Source organism: Canis lupus, unplaced genomic scaffold (genome assembly GCF_011100685.1).
Source record: "Canis lupus familiaris isolate Mischka breed German Shepherd unplaced genomic scaffold, alternate assembly UU_Cfam_GSD_1.0 chrUn_S1638H1829, whole genome shotgun sequence".
NCBI classification, from domain to species: domain Eukaryota; kingdom Metazoa; phylum Chordata; class Mammalia; order Carnivora; family Canidae; genus Canis; species Canis lupus.
The window spans coordinates 69367-87857 of NW_023330481.1; the positions used below are offsets into that span (position 1 = coordinate 69367).

The 18491-nt window shown below is 44.3% G+C and overlaps 1 protein-coding gene across 1 annotated transcript in view; it reads right to left on the minus strand.

Annotated features, from left to right (window-relative positions):
• LOC119878448 (dipeptidyl peptidase 1-like) overlaps positions 1–17168 on the minus strand; it is a 79377-nt gene extending 62209 nt beyond the window's left edge. Inside the window, exon 1 of the mRNA XM_038589080.1 lies at positions 17064–17168. Within this exon, the coding sequence (XP_038445008.1) occupies positions 17064–17168 (105 nt within the window). The remainder of the gene's footprint in view (positions 1–17063) is intronic.
• Positions 17169–18491: the final 1323 nt, after the last annotated feature.

Below are 18491 nucleotides of genomic sequence, written 5' to 3' on the forward strand. Positions count from 1 at the left end.
ACACAAACCCCAAGACTGAAAGACATTCACTGAACCTACCTGCCAAGCCTCACCCTAACTCCTAAACCTATTCTTAGGTTTCCTTAACCCTGACCCCTACCTTAAATCTAACCCTAACCCTAACCTCTAACCCTAACCTTAACTTAATATACTCAAATCCTATTCCGAAACTTTTCCTGTACCCTAACCCTAACCCACTAATACTAACCCTATCTCATACCCCAAACTGTACACTAACCCATACCCTAAATCTAACCCACTGCCTAACCCTAACTCTTACCCTTTTCCAAAACCGTACACTGACCCTACCCTGACCCTGACCTGACCATTACCCCTAACCAAACACTAACCCTAATTCTAACCCCCATCCCTACCCTACCGCTCACCCTAACTCTAAAGCTAGCCCTAACTTTAACCCTAATCCCTAAACCTAACAACTAACCCTAACTCACATCCTAATACCTAACCCTAACTGCAAACCTAATCACAACCCTAACACTAACCATAACCCTAACCCCAACTCCTAACATCCTGCCCTAATCCCTAAGCCTAAACCCTAAACCTAACTCTAAATCCTATCCCTAACACTAACCCTAACCCCTTTCCCTAATCCCTAACCCCCATCCAACTCCTAAACACTGACCCTTACCCTTATCCCTCATGCTATCCTCTAATCGATAACCATAAGCATAATCACTTAACCCTAACATCTAACCTAACTTAACCACCAACTGCCTCCCCTCCCCTGACCCTACCATTCATTCTACCCATTCACTTACCCTGTGGTTCTGAGTAGTCCCTTCTGAGGTGGACATGGCCCCCAACGGTGCCTCCAGAGTCCTCCAGGGGGTCCTGAAGAAGCCAGGATCCTGTGCGTGTGGATGTGGCCCCACGTGTTCCTGAGTCATAGTCAGCGGGTCCTGAGGACGCCGGGTCTCCTGTCACTGAGGACTATGCCTCACATCCTCTGGAAGCCTCACAGCAGGTCCTCAGGAGGCCGAGGGCTCCGGTCAGCCTGGACATGCCCCATGGCCTCCAGAAAACTCACCGCGAGTCCTGAGGGGGTTGTGAGCTCCAGTCAGCATAGACACAGCCCCATATATCCCGAAGTCAAAGGGCAGATCCTGAGGAGGCCGGAGACTCCTGTCAGTGTGGATTCGGCACCCACAACTTTCTTAGGCCTCACCAAAGGCCCTGACAAGCCTGGGGTCTTCTGTCTGCATGGAAGCATCCCATATTTCCCAAAGTCTACACCAGGGGTCCTGAGGACATGAGCGACCTGTTTTGTGGGCATGGCCCCATGTCCTCCCATAACGTCACTGTGGGTTCTGAGGAGGCCAGGGCTCCTGACACCGTGGATATGGCCCCCATCTTTCAGAAGCCTCAACTTATGTCCTGAGCGGCCCGGGAGCTCCTGCCAGAGTGGACGTGGCACCACAGCTTCCTGAAGCCTCCCTGCAGGTCCTGAAGCAACCCAGGTGGTCCTGTCAGGGTGGATGCGGGCCCACATCTTCCTGAAGCCTCACCGCGGTTCCTGAGGAGACCGGGGCTCATCAGCGTGGATGCGTCCCCACGTCCTCCTGAGGCCTCCCCAGCACAGGTGGGCTCCTGTTAGTGCAGGTGGACGAGGCCTACTGAGCCTTCCCGGCCCTTGGGCAGGGCCTGGGCTCGGGCACCTCCTGCGGGACGCTCAGGCACTGCAGGAGGCCATGTAGGTGGCAGCGTCCCCATGCACAGGTCCACACCTGCCTCCTTCCAGGCTACAGCTGAGGCCTATGAGCTATGGAAACGTCTCACTGAAAAGGAGCCCAATACCTGGCTTCCCCAGAAATACTTAAGGACAATTATTGGAGCCCACAGGATGCAAAATGAAATGTGGACCAGACTTTAACAACGTCCTGCAAAACTCACTCAACCCTCTTCCTCTGTGGGCGGGACCGCAGGCTGGTGCAGCCACCCTGGAAACAGTGTGGAGGCTCCTCAGGAAGTTACAAATAGAGCCGCTCTGCGACCAGCAGGTGCACGGCCTTAGCTCACCCCGAAGATACAGATGCATGAGACTCGGGGACACCTGCACCCCAATGTCCAGAGCAGCCGGGTCCACAGTAGCTACACTGTGGGAGGAGCCTCAGTGCCCTCAGGCAGATGATGGATAAAGAGGATGGAAGATAGATGATGGTCCTAGATGATAGTTAGATGATAGGAATGGTACTCAGCTATCAAAGAGAAGAAAATATTGCCATTTGCAATGACGTGGATAGAACTAGAGGGATCATGTTAAGTGAAATAAGTCAGTCAGGAAAGAAAATTACCGTATGGTTGCATTCATAGGTGAAATTAAAGAAGCAAAGCAGATGAGCATCTGTGAAGGGAAGGAAAAACAAATAAGATGAAATGGAGATGGAGGAAAAAGAGACTCAATCACAGGAAACAAACTGAGGGTCGCTGGAGGGGAGGGGAGTGGAGGGACAGGGTAGCTGGTAGACGGGCATGAAGGAGGGCACGTGATGTCATGAGCCCCGGTGTTATCTCCAACTGGTGAATCCCTGAATTCTACCTCTGAAAGTGTAATACACTATACTGTTAATTAATTGGGTTTAATTTTTTTTATTTATGATAGTCACACAGAGAGAGAGAGAGGCAGAGACACAGCTAGAGGGAGAAGCAGGTCCATGCACCGGGAGCCTGATGTGGGATTCGATCCCGGGTCTCCAGGATCGCGCCCTGGGCCAAAGGCAGGTGCTAAACCGCTGTGCCACCCAGGGATCCCATTAATTGGGTTTAAATTAAATTAAGTTTAAAAAATCAGTTGACGGTATTGGAGTGCATTTTCTTCCAGGCTCTCTATTCTGTTCCTTCAGCTTATGCCAGAACCAAACCCCTGTGGGTTTGGTTTGTTTAAGTAGGCTCCATGCCTCGTCCACAGTTCGGCACAGGGCTAGAATTCATGACCCCGAGATCAAGACCAAGGGTGAAGTCAGGAGTCAGATGCTTAACCAACGGAGCCAGCTGGGACCCGAGAACCACACTGCTTTATCCTGTGTCTCTGTGACTTGTTTGAAATAGGAAAGTGGAGGGAGGGGCAAGATGGCGGTAGAGTAGGGTCCCCAAATCACCTGTCCCCACCAAATTACCTAGATAATTTTCAACATCCTGAAAATCTATGAATTCGACCTGAGATTTAAAGAGAGACCAGATGGAATGCTACAGTGAGAAGAGTTCACACTTCTATCAAGGTAGGAAGAGGGGGAAAGGAAATAAAGAAACAAAAGGCATCCAAGGGGGAGGGGCCCCACGAGGTGCCGGGCTAAGGCCTGGGTGAGTGCCCCCAGGATAAGAAAGCTCTGTCCCGGAGAAGCAGGAGCTTCACCAATCTTCCCGGGCGGAAAGGCACCCGCAGGGAGTTGGAGCAGGACGCCAGGATGGCGGGGATGCCCTCGGGCACCCTGGAACACTAACAGACAATTGCGCGCCCAGGAGACTGCACCATATCCCACGGCCGGGCTCCCTAAAAGACTGCAGGGCCCACAGCTGGACCTGGAGCAGCTTGGAGGGGCTTGGGTGGCGGCTCCGCATGGAGGGGGCTGTGAGGCCAGGAGCAGCTCGAAGTCGGCTCCAGCAAAGGAAGAGAATCCCTGCGGAGAGGGCTGCGGGGCTCTGGGACCAGCTCAGAGGGGCTCGGGCAGTGGTGCCATGGAGGCAGCTGTGTGCCAGGGAGGGGGAATTCAACAGTGCAGGCACTGGAGCACAGGGCGCCAGGACACAGCCCAGGATCCGGCCTCCCCCTGGGACAGGTAGAGCCCCAGAAGGCCACGACAGCTAGGACGCTTCTGCCCAGAGCTGAGCAGATCAGCGTCCCCGCCTTGGCACCTCCAGGCCCTGCAGAGGGAGAGCTCCATAGTTACCGTGGGAGCTGAATCCAGGGCTCCAGAGCTGCCGGCATCACTGGGATGGTTCCTCCTGGGGCCTAACGGGTTAAACGAGCCCTGCACCAGGCAGAGGGCAGAGCAGTTCCCCCCAAGAACTAACACCTGAAAATCAGCACAACAGGCCCCTCCCCCAGAAGACCAGCTAGACGGACAAGTACCAGGGGAAGTCAAGGGACTTAAGTATATGGAATCAGAAGATACTCCCCGTGGTTTTTTCTTTTCTTTTCTTTTCTTTTTTCTTTTCTTTTCTTTTCTTTCTTTTTTTCTTTTCTTTCTTTTTGATTTGTTTGCATCCCCCACACTTTATTCCTTTCTTTCTTTTTCTTTCTCTTTTTCTTCTCCTTTTTCTTTTTTTTCTTCCTTTTCTCTTTTTCTCTTTTCTTTCCTTCTTTCTCTCTCTTTTTCTCCTTTTCCCAATACAATTTGTTTTTGGCCACTCTGCACTGAGCAAAATGACTAGAAGGAAAACCTCACCTCAAAAGAAAGAAACAGTCCTCTCTCCTAAGAGTTACAAAATACGGATTACAATTCAATGTCAGAAAGCCAATTCAGAAGCACTATTACAGCTACTAGTGGCTCTAGAAAAAAGCATAAAGGACTCAAGAGACTTCATGACTGCAGAATTTTGATCCAATCAGGCAGAAAGTAAAAATCAATTGAATGAGATGAAATCCAAACTAGAAGTCCTAACGACGAGGGTAAAGGAGGTGGAAGAACGAGTGAGTGACATAGAAGACAAGTTGATGGCAAAGAGGGAAACTGAGGAAAAAAGAGACAGACAATTAAAAGACCAGGAAGACAGATTAAGGGAAATAAACGACAGCCTGAGGAAGAAAAACCTACATGTAATTGGGGGTCCCGAGGGCACCGAAAGGGACAGAGAGCCAGAATATGTATTTGAACAAATCCTAGCTGAAAACATTCCTAATCTGGGAAGGGAAACAGGCATTCAGATCCAGGAAACAGAGATCTCCCCCCAAATCAATAAAAACCATCAACACCACGACATTTAATAGTAAAGCTTGCAAATTCCAAAGATAAAGAGAAGATCCTTAAAGCAGCAAGAGACAAGAAATCCCTGACCTTTATGGGGAGGAGCATTAGGGTAACAGACCACTCCACAGAGAACTGGCAGTCCAGAAAGGGCTGGCAGGATATATTCAGGGTCCTCCATGAGAAGAACATGCAACCAAGAATACTTTATCCAGCAAGGCTCTCATTCAAAATGGAAGGAGAGATAAAGAGCTTCCAAGACAGGCAGGAACTGAAAGAATATGTGACCTCCAAACCAGCTCTGCAAGGAATTTTAAGGGGGACTCTTAAAATTCCCCTTTAAGAAGAAGTTCAGTGGAACAATCCACAAAACAAGGACTGAATAGATATCATGATGACACTAAACTCATATCTGTCGATTAGTAACTTTGAATGTGAACAGGCTTAATGACCCCATCAAAAGGCGTAGGGTTTCAGACTGGATAAAAAAAGCAGGACCCATCTATTTGCTGTCTACAAGAGACTCATTTTAGACAGAAGGACACCTACAGCCTGAAAATAAAAGTTTGGAGTACCATTTACCATTCAAATGGTCCTCAAAAGAAAGCAGGGGTAGCCATCCTTAGATAAACTAAAATTTACCCTGAAGACTGCAGTGAGAGATGAAGAGTGACACTACATCATACTTAAAGGATCTACCCAACAAGAGAACATAACAATCCTCTACATATATGCCCCGAATGTGGGAGCTCCCAAACATTTAAATCAATTAATAAACAAAGTAAAGAAAAACTTACATAATAATACACATATACTTGGTGACTTAGGTCTAGCCTTTTCTATACTCAATAGGTTTTCTAAGCACAATATCACCATAGAAATGAGAGCTTTAAATGATACACTGTACCTGATGGATTTCACAGAAATCAACAAAACTTTACATCCAAACTCAACTGAATACACATTCTTTTCAATTTCAAGTGCACATGGAACTTTCTCCAGAATAGACCACATACTGGGTCACAAATTGAGTCTGAACCAATACCAAAAGATTGGGATCGTCCCCTGCATATTCTCAGACCATAATGCCTTGAAATTAGAACTAAATCATAACAAGAAGTTTGGAAGGACCTCAAACACGTGGAGGTGAAGGACCATCCTGCTAAAGATGAAAGGGTCATAGGAAATTAAGGAAGAATTAAAAAGATTCATGGAAACTAATGAGCATGAAGATACAACCGTTCAAAATCTTTGGAATGCAGAAAAGCAGTCCTAAGAGGGAAATACATCGCAATACAAGCATCCATTCAAAAACTGGAAAGAACTCAAATACAAAAGCTAACCTTACTCATAAAGGAGCTAGAGAAAACACAGCAGATAGATCCTACACCCAACAGAAGAACATAGTTAATTAAAATTCGAGGAGAACTCAAGGAAATCGATACCTGAAGAAATGTGGAACAGATCGACAGAACTGGGGGTTTGTTCTTTGAAAGAATTAATAAGATACCTAAAGCATTAGCCAGCCTTATTAAAAAGAAGAGAGAGAAGACTCCAATTAATAAAATCATGAATGAGAAAGGAGAGATCACTACCAACACCAAGGAAATACAAACGATTTTAAAAATATATTATGAACAGCTATACGCCAATAAATTAGGCAATCTAGAAGAAATGGACGCTTACCTGGAAAGCCAGAAACTACCAAAACTGGAACAGGAAGAAATAGAAAACCTGAACAGACAAATAACCAGGGAGGAAATTGAAGCAGTCATCCAAAACCTCCCAAGACACAAAGGACCAGGGCCAGATGGCTTCCCAGGGGAATTCTAAAAAACTTTTAAAGAAGAAACCGTACCTATCCTACTAAAGCTGTTTGGAGAGATAGAAAGAGATGGAGTACTTCCAAATTCGTTCTATGAAGCCAGCATCCCCTTAATTCCAAAACCAGACAAGGACCCCACCAAAAAGGAGAATACAGACCAATATCCCTGATGAATATGGATAAGAAATTCTCAACAAGATACTAGCCAATAGTATCCAACAATACATTAAGAATATTATTCACCATGACCAAGTAGGATTTACCCCCGGGACACAAGGCTGGTTCAACACCCGTAAAACAATCAATGTGATTCATCATATCAGCAAGAGAAAAACCAAGAACCATATGATCCTCTCATTAGATGCAGAGAAAACATTTGACAAAATAGAGCATCCATTCCTGATCAAAACCCTTCAGAGCATAGGGATAGAGGGAACATTCCTCGACATCTTAAAAGTCATCCAGGAAAAGCCCACAGCAAATATCAAATATCATTATCAATGTGGAAGCACTGGGAGCCTTTCCCCTAAGATCAGGAACAAGACAGGGATGTCCACTCTCACCACTGCTATTGAACATAGTACTGGAAGTCCTAGCCTCAGCAATCAGACAACAAAAAGACATTAAAGGCATTCAAATTGGCAAAGAAGAAGTCAAACTCTCCCTCTTCACCGATGACATGATACTCTACCTAGAAAACCCTAGGCGTCCCCCACAAGATTGCTACAACTCATACAACAATTTGGTAGCATGGCAGGATACAAAATCAATGCCCAGAAATCAATGGCATTTCAATACACTAACAATGAGGCTGAAGAAAGAAATTGAGGAGGCAATCTCATTTACAATTGCACCCAAAAGCATATGATACCTAGGAATAAACCTAACCAACGAGGTAAAGGATCTCAACCATAAACACTATAGAACACTACTGAAAGAAATTTAGGAAGACACAAAGAGATGGAAAAATATTCCATGCTCAAGGATCGGCAGAATTAATATGGTGAAAAAGTCAATGTTACCCAGGGCAATATACACGTTTAATGCATTCCCGATCAAAATACAATGGACTTTCTTCAGAGAGTTAGAACAAACTGTTTTAATATTTGTGTGGTATCAGGAAAGACCCCGAATAGCCAGGGGAATTTTAAAAAAGAAAACCATATCTGGGGGCATCACAGTGCCAGATTTCAGGGTGTACCACAAAGCTGTGGTCACCAAGACAGTGTGGTACTGCCACAAAAACAGACTCATAGATCAATGGAACAGAATAGAGAACCCAGAAGTGGACCCTGAACTTCATGGTCAACTGATATTCGATAAAGTAGGAAAGACTATCTATTGGAAGAAAGTCTCTACAATATATGGTGCAGGGAAAATGGACATTCACAGTCAGAAGAATGAAACGAGACCACTCTCTTTCACCATACACAAAGATAAACTCAAAATGGATGAAAGATCTAAATGTGAGACAAGAGTCCATCAAAATCCTAGAGGAGAGGGATCCCTTGTTGGCGCAGCGGTTTGGCGCCTGCCTTTGGCCCAGGGCGTGATCCTGGATATCCGGGATCGAATCCCATGTCGGGCTCCCAGTGCATGGAGCCTGCTTCTCCCTCTGCCTGTGTCTCTGCCTCTCTCTCTCTCTCACTGTGCCTATCATAAATAAATAAAAGTTTAAAAAAATCCTAGAGGAGAGCACAGCAACACCCTTTTGGAACTCAGCCACAGTAACTTCTTGCAAGATAAATCCATGAAGGCAAAAGAAACAAAAGCAAAAATGAACTATTGGCACTTCAACAAGATAAGAAACTTTTGCACAGCAAAGGTTACAGTCAACAGAACTAAAACACAACCTAAAGAATGGGAGAAGATATATGCAAAAGATGTATCAGATAAAGGGCTAGTTTCCAAGATCTATAAAGAACGTTTTAAACTCAAACCCAAGGAAACAAACAATCCAATCATGAAATGGACAAAAGACATGACGAGAAATCTCACAGAGGACCACAATGACAAGGCCAACAAGCACTTGAAAACATGCTCTGCATCACTTGCATACAGGGAAATACAAATCAAAACCACAATGAGATACCACCTCACACCAGTGAGCATGGGGAAAATGAACAAGGCAGGAAACCACAAATGTTGGAGAGGATGCGGAGAAAAGGGAAGACTCTTACACTGTTGGTGGGAATGTGATCTGGTGCAGCCACTCTGGAAAACTGAGTGGAGGTTCCTCAAAGAGTTAAAAATTGATTTGCCCGATGACCCAGCAATTGCACCTTTGGGAATTTACCCCAAAGACTCAGATGCAAGGAAATGCTGGGACTCCTGCACCCCTGATGTTTATAGCAGAATGTCCACAATAGCCAAACTGTGGAAGGAGCCTTGGTGTCCATTGAAAGATGAATGTGTAAAGAAGATGAGGTTTATGTATAAAATGGAATATTATTTAGGCATTAGAAACGACAAATACCCACCATTTGCTTCAACATGGATGAAACTGGAGGATATTATGCTGAGTAGAGTAAGTCAATCAGAGAAGGACAAACAGTGTATGTTCTCATTCATTTGGAGAATATAAATAATAGTGAAAGGGAATATAAGGGAATGGAGACGAAATATGAGGGAAATATCAGAATAGGAGACAGAAAATAAAGACTCCTATCTCTGGGAATCGAACTAGGGGTGGTGGAAGGGGAGGTGGGCGAGGGTTGGGGGTGACTGGGTGATGGGCACTGAGGGGGGCAGTTGACGGGATGAGCACTGGGTGATATTCAGTATATTGGTAAATTGAACACTGATAAAAAATTAACTTATAAAAAAAAGTTTCATGGAAACTAATGAGAATGAAGATACAACCGTTCTAAATCTTTGGGATGCAGCAAAAGCAGTCCTAAGAGGGAAATACATCGCAATACAAACCTCCATTCAAAAACTGGAAAGAACTCAAATACAAAGCTAACCTTACACATACAGGAGCTAGGGAAAAAACAGCAGATAGATCCTACACCCAAGAGAAGAAGATAGTTAATGACGATTTTAGCAGAACTCAATGAAATCGAGACCAGAAGAACTGTGGAACAGAACAACAAAACCAGGAGTTGGTTTTTTGAAAGAATTAATAACATACATAAGCCATTAGTAAGCCTTATTAAAAAAAAAAGAGAGAGAAGATTCAAATTAATAAAATCAGGAATGAGAAAGGAGATATCACTACCAACACCAAGGAAATACAAACGATTTTAAATACATATTATGAACAGCTATATGCCAACAAATTAGGCAATCTAGAGATATGGACGCATTCCTGGAAAGCCAGAAACTACAAAAACTGGAACAGGAAGAAACAGAAAACCTGAAGAGGCCAATAACCAGAGAGGAAATTGAAAAAGTGATCAAAAACCTCCCAAGACACAAAAGTCCAAGGACAGATGGCTTCCCAGGGAATTCTATCAAACGTTTAAAGAATAAAAAATACCTATCCTACTAAAGCTGTTTGGAAAGATAGAAAGAGATGGAGTACTTCCAAATTCGTTCCATGAGGCCAGCATCACCTTAATTCCAAAACCAGACAAGGACCCCACCAAAAAGGAGAATTACAGACCAATATCCCTGATGAACATGGATACAAAAATTCTCAACAAGATACTAGCCAATAGGATCCAACAGTACATTAAGAAAATTATTCACCTATGACCAAGTAGGATTTATCCCAGGGACACAAGGCTGGTTCAACACTCATTAAACAATCAATGTGATTCATCATATCACCAAAAGAAAAACCAAGAAGCATATGATCCTCTCATTAGATGCAGAGAAAGCATTTGACAAAATAGAGCATCCACTGCTGATCAAAACACTTCAGAGTGTAGGGATAGAGGGAACATTCCTCGACATCTTAATAGCCATCTACGAAAAGCCCACAACAAATATCATTCTCAATGGGGAAGCATTGGGAGCCTTTCCCCTAAGATCAGGAACAAGACAGGATGTCCACTCTCACCACTGCTATTCAACATAGTACTGGAAATCCAAGCCTCAGCAATCAGACAACAAAAAGACATTAAAGGCATTCAAATTGGCCAAGAAGAAGTCAAACTCTCCCTCTTCACCAATGACATGATACTCTACCTAGAAAACCCAAAAGCCTCCACCCCAAGATTCCTAGAACTCATACAGCAATTTGGTACCCTGGCAGGATACAAAATCAATGCCCAGAAATCAATGGCATTTCTATACATTAACAAAGAGACTGAAGAAAGAGAAATTGAGCAGTCAATCTCATTTACAATTGCACCCAAAAGCATAAGATACCTAGGAATAAACCTAACCAACGAGGTAAAGGATCTCAACCATAAACAATATAGAATGCTACTGAAAGAAATTGAGGAAGACACAAAGAGATGGAAAAATATTCCATGCTCATGGATAGACAGAATTAATATTGTGAAAATGTCAATGTTACCCAGGCAATGTACACGTTTAATGGAATCCCTATAAAAATACTATGGACTTTCGTCGGAGGTTTAGGACAAATTATTTTAAGATTTGTGTGGAATCAGAAAAGACTCCTGAATAGCCAGGGGAATTTTAAAAAAGAAAAACATATCTGGGGGCAACAGAATGGCAGATTTCAGGTTGCATTAAAAGTTGTGGTCATCAAAAAAAAAAAGTTGTGGTCATCAATACTCTGTATGCAACTGGCACAAAAACAGACACATAGATAAATGGAACAGAATAGAGAACCCAGAAGTGGACCTTGAACTTTATGGTCAACTAATATTCGATAAAGGAGGAAACACTATCCATTGGAAGAAAGACAGTCTCTTCAATAGATGGTGGTGGGAAAATTAGACATACACATGCAGAAGAATGAAACTAGAGCACTCTCTTTCACCATACACAAAGATAAACTCAAAATGGATGAAAGATCTAAATGTGAGACAAGAGTCCATCAAAATCCTAGACGAGAACACAGGCAAAACCCATTTTGAACTCGGCCACAGTAAATTTTTGCAAAGTACATCCACGAAGGCAAAAGAAACAAAAGCAAAAATGAACTATTGTGACTTCATCAAGATAAGAAGCTTTTCCACAGCAAAGAATACAGTCAACAAAACTAAAAGACAACCTACAGAATGGGAGAAGATATTTGCAAATGACGTATCAGATAAAGGGCTAGTTTCCAAGATCTATAAAAAACTTCTTAAACTCAACACCAAAGAAACAAACAATCCAATCATGAAATGGGCAAAAGACATTAACAGAAATCTCACAGACGAAGACAGACATGCCTAACAATGCACATGAGAAAATGCTCTGCATTACTTGTCTCAGGGAAATAGAAATCAAAACTACAATGAGATACCACCTCACACCAGTGAGCATGGGGAAAATGAACAAGGCAGAAAACCACAAATGTTGGAGAGGATGCTGAGAAAAGGGAACCCGTCTTACACTGTTGGTGGGAATGTGAACTGGTGCAGCCACTCTGGAAAACTGTGTAGAGGTTCCTCAAACAGTTAAAAATAGACCTGGCCTAAGACCCAGCAATTGCAGTGTTGGGGATTTACCCAAAATATTCAGATGCAATGAAACGCCGGGACACCTGCACCCCAAAGTTTTTAGGAGGAATGTCCACAATAGCCAAAACTGTGGATGGAGCCATGGTGTCCATCGAAAGATGAATGGATAAAGAAGATGTGGTTTATGTATACAATGGAATATTACTCAGTCAGTAGAAATGACAAATACCCACCATTTGCTTCAATGTGGATGGAACTGGAGGGTATTATGCTGAGTGAAGTAAGTCAATCGGAGAAGGACAAACATATGTTCTCATTCAATTGGTTAATATAAATATTAGTGAAAGGGAATATAAGGGAATGGAGAAGAAATGTGTGGGAATATCAGAAAGGGAGACAGAACATAAATACTCCTAACTCTGAGAAAGGAACTAGGGATGCTTTAAGTGGAGGAGGGAGAGGGGTGCGGTTGAATGTATGAAGGGACACTGAGGGGGGTCCTTACTGGGATGAGCACTGGGTGTTATTCTGTTTGTTGGTAAATTGAACACCATAAAAAATAAATTTATTTAAAAAAAAAGTTCAAACAACTAAATATTTATGCTGCCAACCTGGGAGTACCGAAATATAGAAACCAATTAACAACAAACGTACAGAAAGTCACTGATAATAATACAATGACAGGGGATTTTAACACCCACTTATGGCAATGGACCTATCGTCTATACAGATAATCAAAAAGGGAATAATAGCCTTGACACACTGGACCACAGGGACTCAACAGATATAGTCTGAACATTTTAACCTAAAGCAGAATACACATTCCTTTCAAGTGCAAATGGGACATTCTCCAGAACAGATCATATCATGGCCCACAAATCAGCCCTCAACAGGTACAACAGGTACAAGAAGGTTGATATCACACCCTGTACATTTTTGGACCACGACATTATGAAACTGGAAGTCGACAGTAAGAAAAAATTTGGACACACCAAAAATACGTGGAGATTATGAACATCCTACTAGAGAATGAATGGAGCAACCAGGAAATTAAAGAGGAAATTTAAAACAAGTGAAAATGAAAACATGTTTCTCCAAACCTCTGGGATGTAGCAAAGGCAGTCCTGAGAGGGAAGTACATAGCAATACAGGACTACCTCAAGAAAGAAGAAGTCTCCAATACACAGCCTAACCCTACACATTAAGGAGCTGGAAAAGGAATAGCAAAGAAAGCCTAATGCCTATAGAAGAGGGGGGAAATAAAGATGAGAGGAGAAATAAACAATACAGAAAAAACAAAGCAGTAGAATGGAATAAAGAAACAAAGAGATGGTTCTTCAAAATAATTAAGAAAATGGATCAAGCCCTAGCCAGCCTTATCAACGAGAAAAGAGAAAGACCTAGATAAATAAAATCACAAATGAGAGAAGAGAGATCAGAATCAACACCAGACAAATTAGACAATTATAAGGGAATACTATGAAAGATTATATGCTAACATACTGGGAGACCTGGAAGAAATGGACAAATCCCTAGAAATGTGCAAACAAGCAAAACTGAAATAGGAAGAAATAGAAAATGTGAACAGACCCATAACTAGTAAAGGAATTGAATCAGCAGAGCACCTGGGTGCCTCAGTGGTTGAGCATGTGCTTTGGCTCAGGTCATGATCCCGATGTCCTGGGGAATCAAGTCCCACATCAGGCTCCCCGCATGGAACCTCAATTTCCCTGTGTCTATACCTCTGCCTCTCTGTGTCTCTCATGAATCCATAAATAAATCTTTAAAAAATGAAAAAAGATAAAATGATGAGAAAGGACTCAAATAAAATCACAAATGAGAAAAGAGATATAACAACCAACACTAGAAAAATACAAACGATTGTAAGAGAACATTACGAAAAATTATATGCCAGCAACCTAGAACCTGGAAGAAATAGATCAATTCCTAGAAATATATAACATAGCAAAAATGACAAAGGAAGAAATAAGACTTTAACATACAGATAACCAGCAAAGAAATTGAATCACTAATCAAGGATCTCCCAACAGAAGATGCTTAGATCAATAGAACAGAATGGAAAGCCGAAACCAGATACAAACCTGTAACTCTATGATCCAATAATCAACAACAAGGCAGGAAGGAATATCCAAAGCACAAAGACAGTCTCTTCAACAAACCCTAACCCTGACCCCAGGATAAGAACAAATGGTGTTGGGAAAACCAGGCAGCCAACATGCAGAAGAATGAAACTTGACCACTTTCTTACACCATATATATAAAAAATAAATTCAAAATGGATGAAAGACCTAAATGTGAGACCTGAAACCATACAAAGAAGAAAAGATAGGCAGCAACGTCTTTGACATTGGCCATTGGATCTTCTTTCTAGATATGCCTCTGAGGTGAGGGAAACAAAAGCAAAAATACTATTGGGACTTCATCAAATTGAAAAGCTTCTACAAAGTGAAGGAAACAACCAAACCTAAATGGCAACATACAAAATGAGAGGAGATATTTGTAAACAACACATCCAATAAAGATTTAGTATCCAAAATACATAAAGGAAATATAAATCTCAGCATCCTAAACACAACTTATCCAACTGCCAATGGGCAGAAGACATGAATGGACTTTGTCTCTGACAAGACATCCAGATGGCCATGAGACACATGGAAAGACACTCAGCGTCACCCATCAGCAGAGAAATGCAAACCAAAACCACAATGAGATGTCACCTGACAGCCATCAGAATGGCTAAAATTAAGAACAGAAGAAACAACAGGTGTATTGAGGCTATGGAGAAGAGGGAGGCCCCTTACACTCCTGGTGGGCAGGCGAACAGGTGCAGCCACTGTGGAAAACACTGTGGAGGGTCCTCGTGAAGTTGAAAATAGGGGATCCCTGGGAGGCTCAGCGGTTTGGCACCTGCCTTTGGCCCATGTCGCGATCCTGGAGACCCGGGATTGAATCCCACGTCGGACTCACAGTGCATGCAGCCTGCTTCTCCCTCTACCTGTATCTCTGCTTCTCTCTCTGTGACTATCATAAAAAAAATTTAACAATAGAGCTACACTACGATTCCAAAATTGCACAGCTAGGTATTTACCACGAGTATACAGATGTTGTTTAGTAGATTCGAAGAGGGACACGCAGCCCAGTGTTGGTAGCAGCATTATCAACAAGAGCCAAACTGTGGATACAGCCCAGATGTCCATCAACAGATGAATGGGTCGAGACAATGTGGTTAATATACATACTGCGACATCACTCGTTCATCAGAAGGGATGAAATGAAGCCATTTACAATGACGTGGGAGAAGCGGAAAGGACTTCTGCTAAATGAACTCAGAGGAAGACATATACCAAATAACATACAATTGTATTCACATGTGAATTTTAAGAAACCAAACAAACTGGCAAAGGGGCGGAGGAGGGGATGAGAGAAGCAAACAAAAAAACACACTATTAACCACAGAGAATAAACTAATAAATACCAGAGGAAGGTGGGGGGGATGGGGAACCAGGCGATGGGGATAGTGGAGAGCACCTGTGACCAGTACAGGCGTTGTAATCAAGGGTTGAATCAGTATGTGGTAAACCTGAAACTATATCATACTGTGTTTACAAAGAGGAATTCAAGTAAAACTTTAAAATAATAATTGGTAGTATTGATGAAACATGTGCGCACCAGAGAAAAAATCAGAAACGCAACTGAAAATCCAAATAAAGAGTCTTTAGAGTCACAAATCCCCTCCTTAGCTCAGCTCGGGAGAAGCCTGCCAAGTCTTTTCTGACCACAGCAGAAGCCTGGATTTTGATTCTCTGGGGAGTCCACTGACTTGGTGGAGTCAGGCTATCTGTGAACCCAAAACCTAAATAGAGTGCATAAAACTAAACTGCCCAAGATACTAGAAGTCCCAATGCAGGCACAGGCCAAGACCCAAACTCTAACCATACACAGACATAACCCTAACCCTACACTTAAGCCTAATGTTGACCTAACCCTTAAACAAGACCTATCACTAATCAAAAACCAAACACAAACCCAAAGACCGAAACACATTCACTGAACCTTCCTGCCAACCCTCACCCTAACTCCTAAACCTATTCTAAACCCTTAACCCTGACCGCTACCTTAAATCTAACCCTAACCCTAACCTCTAAACCTAATCTTACTGTACTCAAATCCTATTACTAACCTTAATCTGTACGCTAACCCTAACCCTCTAATACTAATCCTATCTCATACCCCAAACTGTACCCTAACCCATACCCTAAAACTAACCCCTAAACCACTCCCTTAATGTATCTCTTACTCTTTTCCAAAACCGTACCATGACCTGTCCCTAACCCTAACCCCTAACCAAACAATAACCCTAACCTTAGTCCTAAACCCTATCCTAACCCTAACCCTCGCCCTAATTCTAAACCTAGCCCTAAATATAACCCTAACCCCTCACCCTAAACCCTAACCCTAACTCACACCCTAACCCCTAACCCTAACTGCAAACCTAAGCCCAACCCTAACTCTAACCATAACCCTAACCCCAACTCCTAAACTCCTGCCCTAATCCCTAGAGCCTAAACCCTAACCCTAACAGTAAATCCTGTCCCTTACCCTAACCCCCATCCGAACTCTTAACTATTGACCATTACCCTTATGCCTCACCTAACCTCTAATCCATAACCATAAGCATAATCATTAACACCTAACATATAACCTAAGGGTAACCACCAACTACCTCCCCTCCCCTAACCCAACCATTCATTCTGCCCTTTCACTTACCCTGTGGTTCTGAGGAGTCCCTTCTGATGTAGACGTGGCCCCCAATGGCTCCTCCAGAGTCCTCCAGGCGGTCCAAGTGAGCCGGGCTCCTTTGAGTGTGGACATGGCCCAACGTGTTCCTGAGTCATATTCAGCTGGTCCTGAGGACGCCGGGTCCCTGTCACTGTGGACTATGTCTCACATCCTCTGGAAGCCTCACAGCAGGTCCTCAGGAAGCCGGGGGCTCCTGTCAGCATGGACATGGCCCCACGTCCCCCAGAAAACTCACCGCGGGTCCTGAGGGGGCTGTGGGCTCCTGTCAGTATAGACGCAGCCCCATATGTCCTGAAGCCAAAGTGCTGGTCCTGAGGAGGATGGAGTTCCTGTCAGGGTTGACGTGGCTCCACATTTTCCTCAAGCCTCACCATAAGACCTGAGGAGGCTCGGGGCTCCTGTCAGCATGGATGTGGCCCATAATCTTCCCAAACCTTCACAGTGGGTTCTGAGGAGGCTGGAGACTCCTGTCAGTGTGGATGCGGCACCCACAGTTTTCCTAGGCCTCACCACAGGCCCTGACAAGGCTGGGGTCTTCTGTCCGCATGGATGCATCCCCATATTTCCCCAAGTCTACACTGGGGGTCCTGAGGAAGTCAGGGTCCTGTTGTGTCCATGTGGCCCCAAGTCCTCCCGAAGCATCACCGAGGGTTCTGAGGAGGCCGGGGCTCCTGTAACCATGAATGCAGCCCCCAGCTTCCAGAAGCCTCAACTTATGTCCTGAGGGGACTGGAGCTCCTGCCAGAGTGGACGTGGCACCACATCTTTCTGAAGCCTCCCCGCAGGTTCTGAGGCTGCTCAGGGGCACCTGTCAGCGTGGATGCGGGCCCACATCTTCCTGAAGACTCCCTGCGGGTCCTGAGGCAGCCCAGGGGCTCCTGTCAGGGTGGATGTGGGCCCACATCTTCCTAAAGCCTCACCGCGGGTCCTGAGGAGACCGGGGCTCCTGTCAGCATGAACGCGACCCAATTTCCCCCTGAAGACTTCCCGCGGGTCCTGTGGAGGCTGCAGCTCATCAGTATAGACGCCTCTCCAAGTCCCCCTCAGGTCTCCCCAGCACAGGTTGGCTCCTGATTGTGCAGGCAGAGGAGGCCTACTGCGCATGCATGCCCCATGGGAGGGGTCTGGGCTCGGACACCCCCTGCGTGACACTCAGGCGCTGCAGGAGTCTGTGCAGGAGGCAGCGGGTACTCCAAGGGCCCCACCTGCCTCCTTTCAGGCTCCAGCTGGGGACTGTTAGCTTTGGAAACATCTCACTGAAAAGGAGCCCAACACCCTGCTTCCCCAGAAATACTTTAGAACAAGGAATTGGAGCCCACAGGACGCGAAATGAAATGTGGACCAGACTTTTACCACGTCCTGTAAAACTCACTCAACCCTCTTCCACTGTGGGCG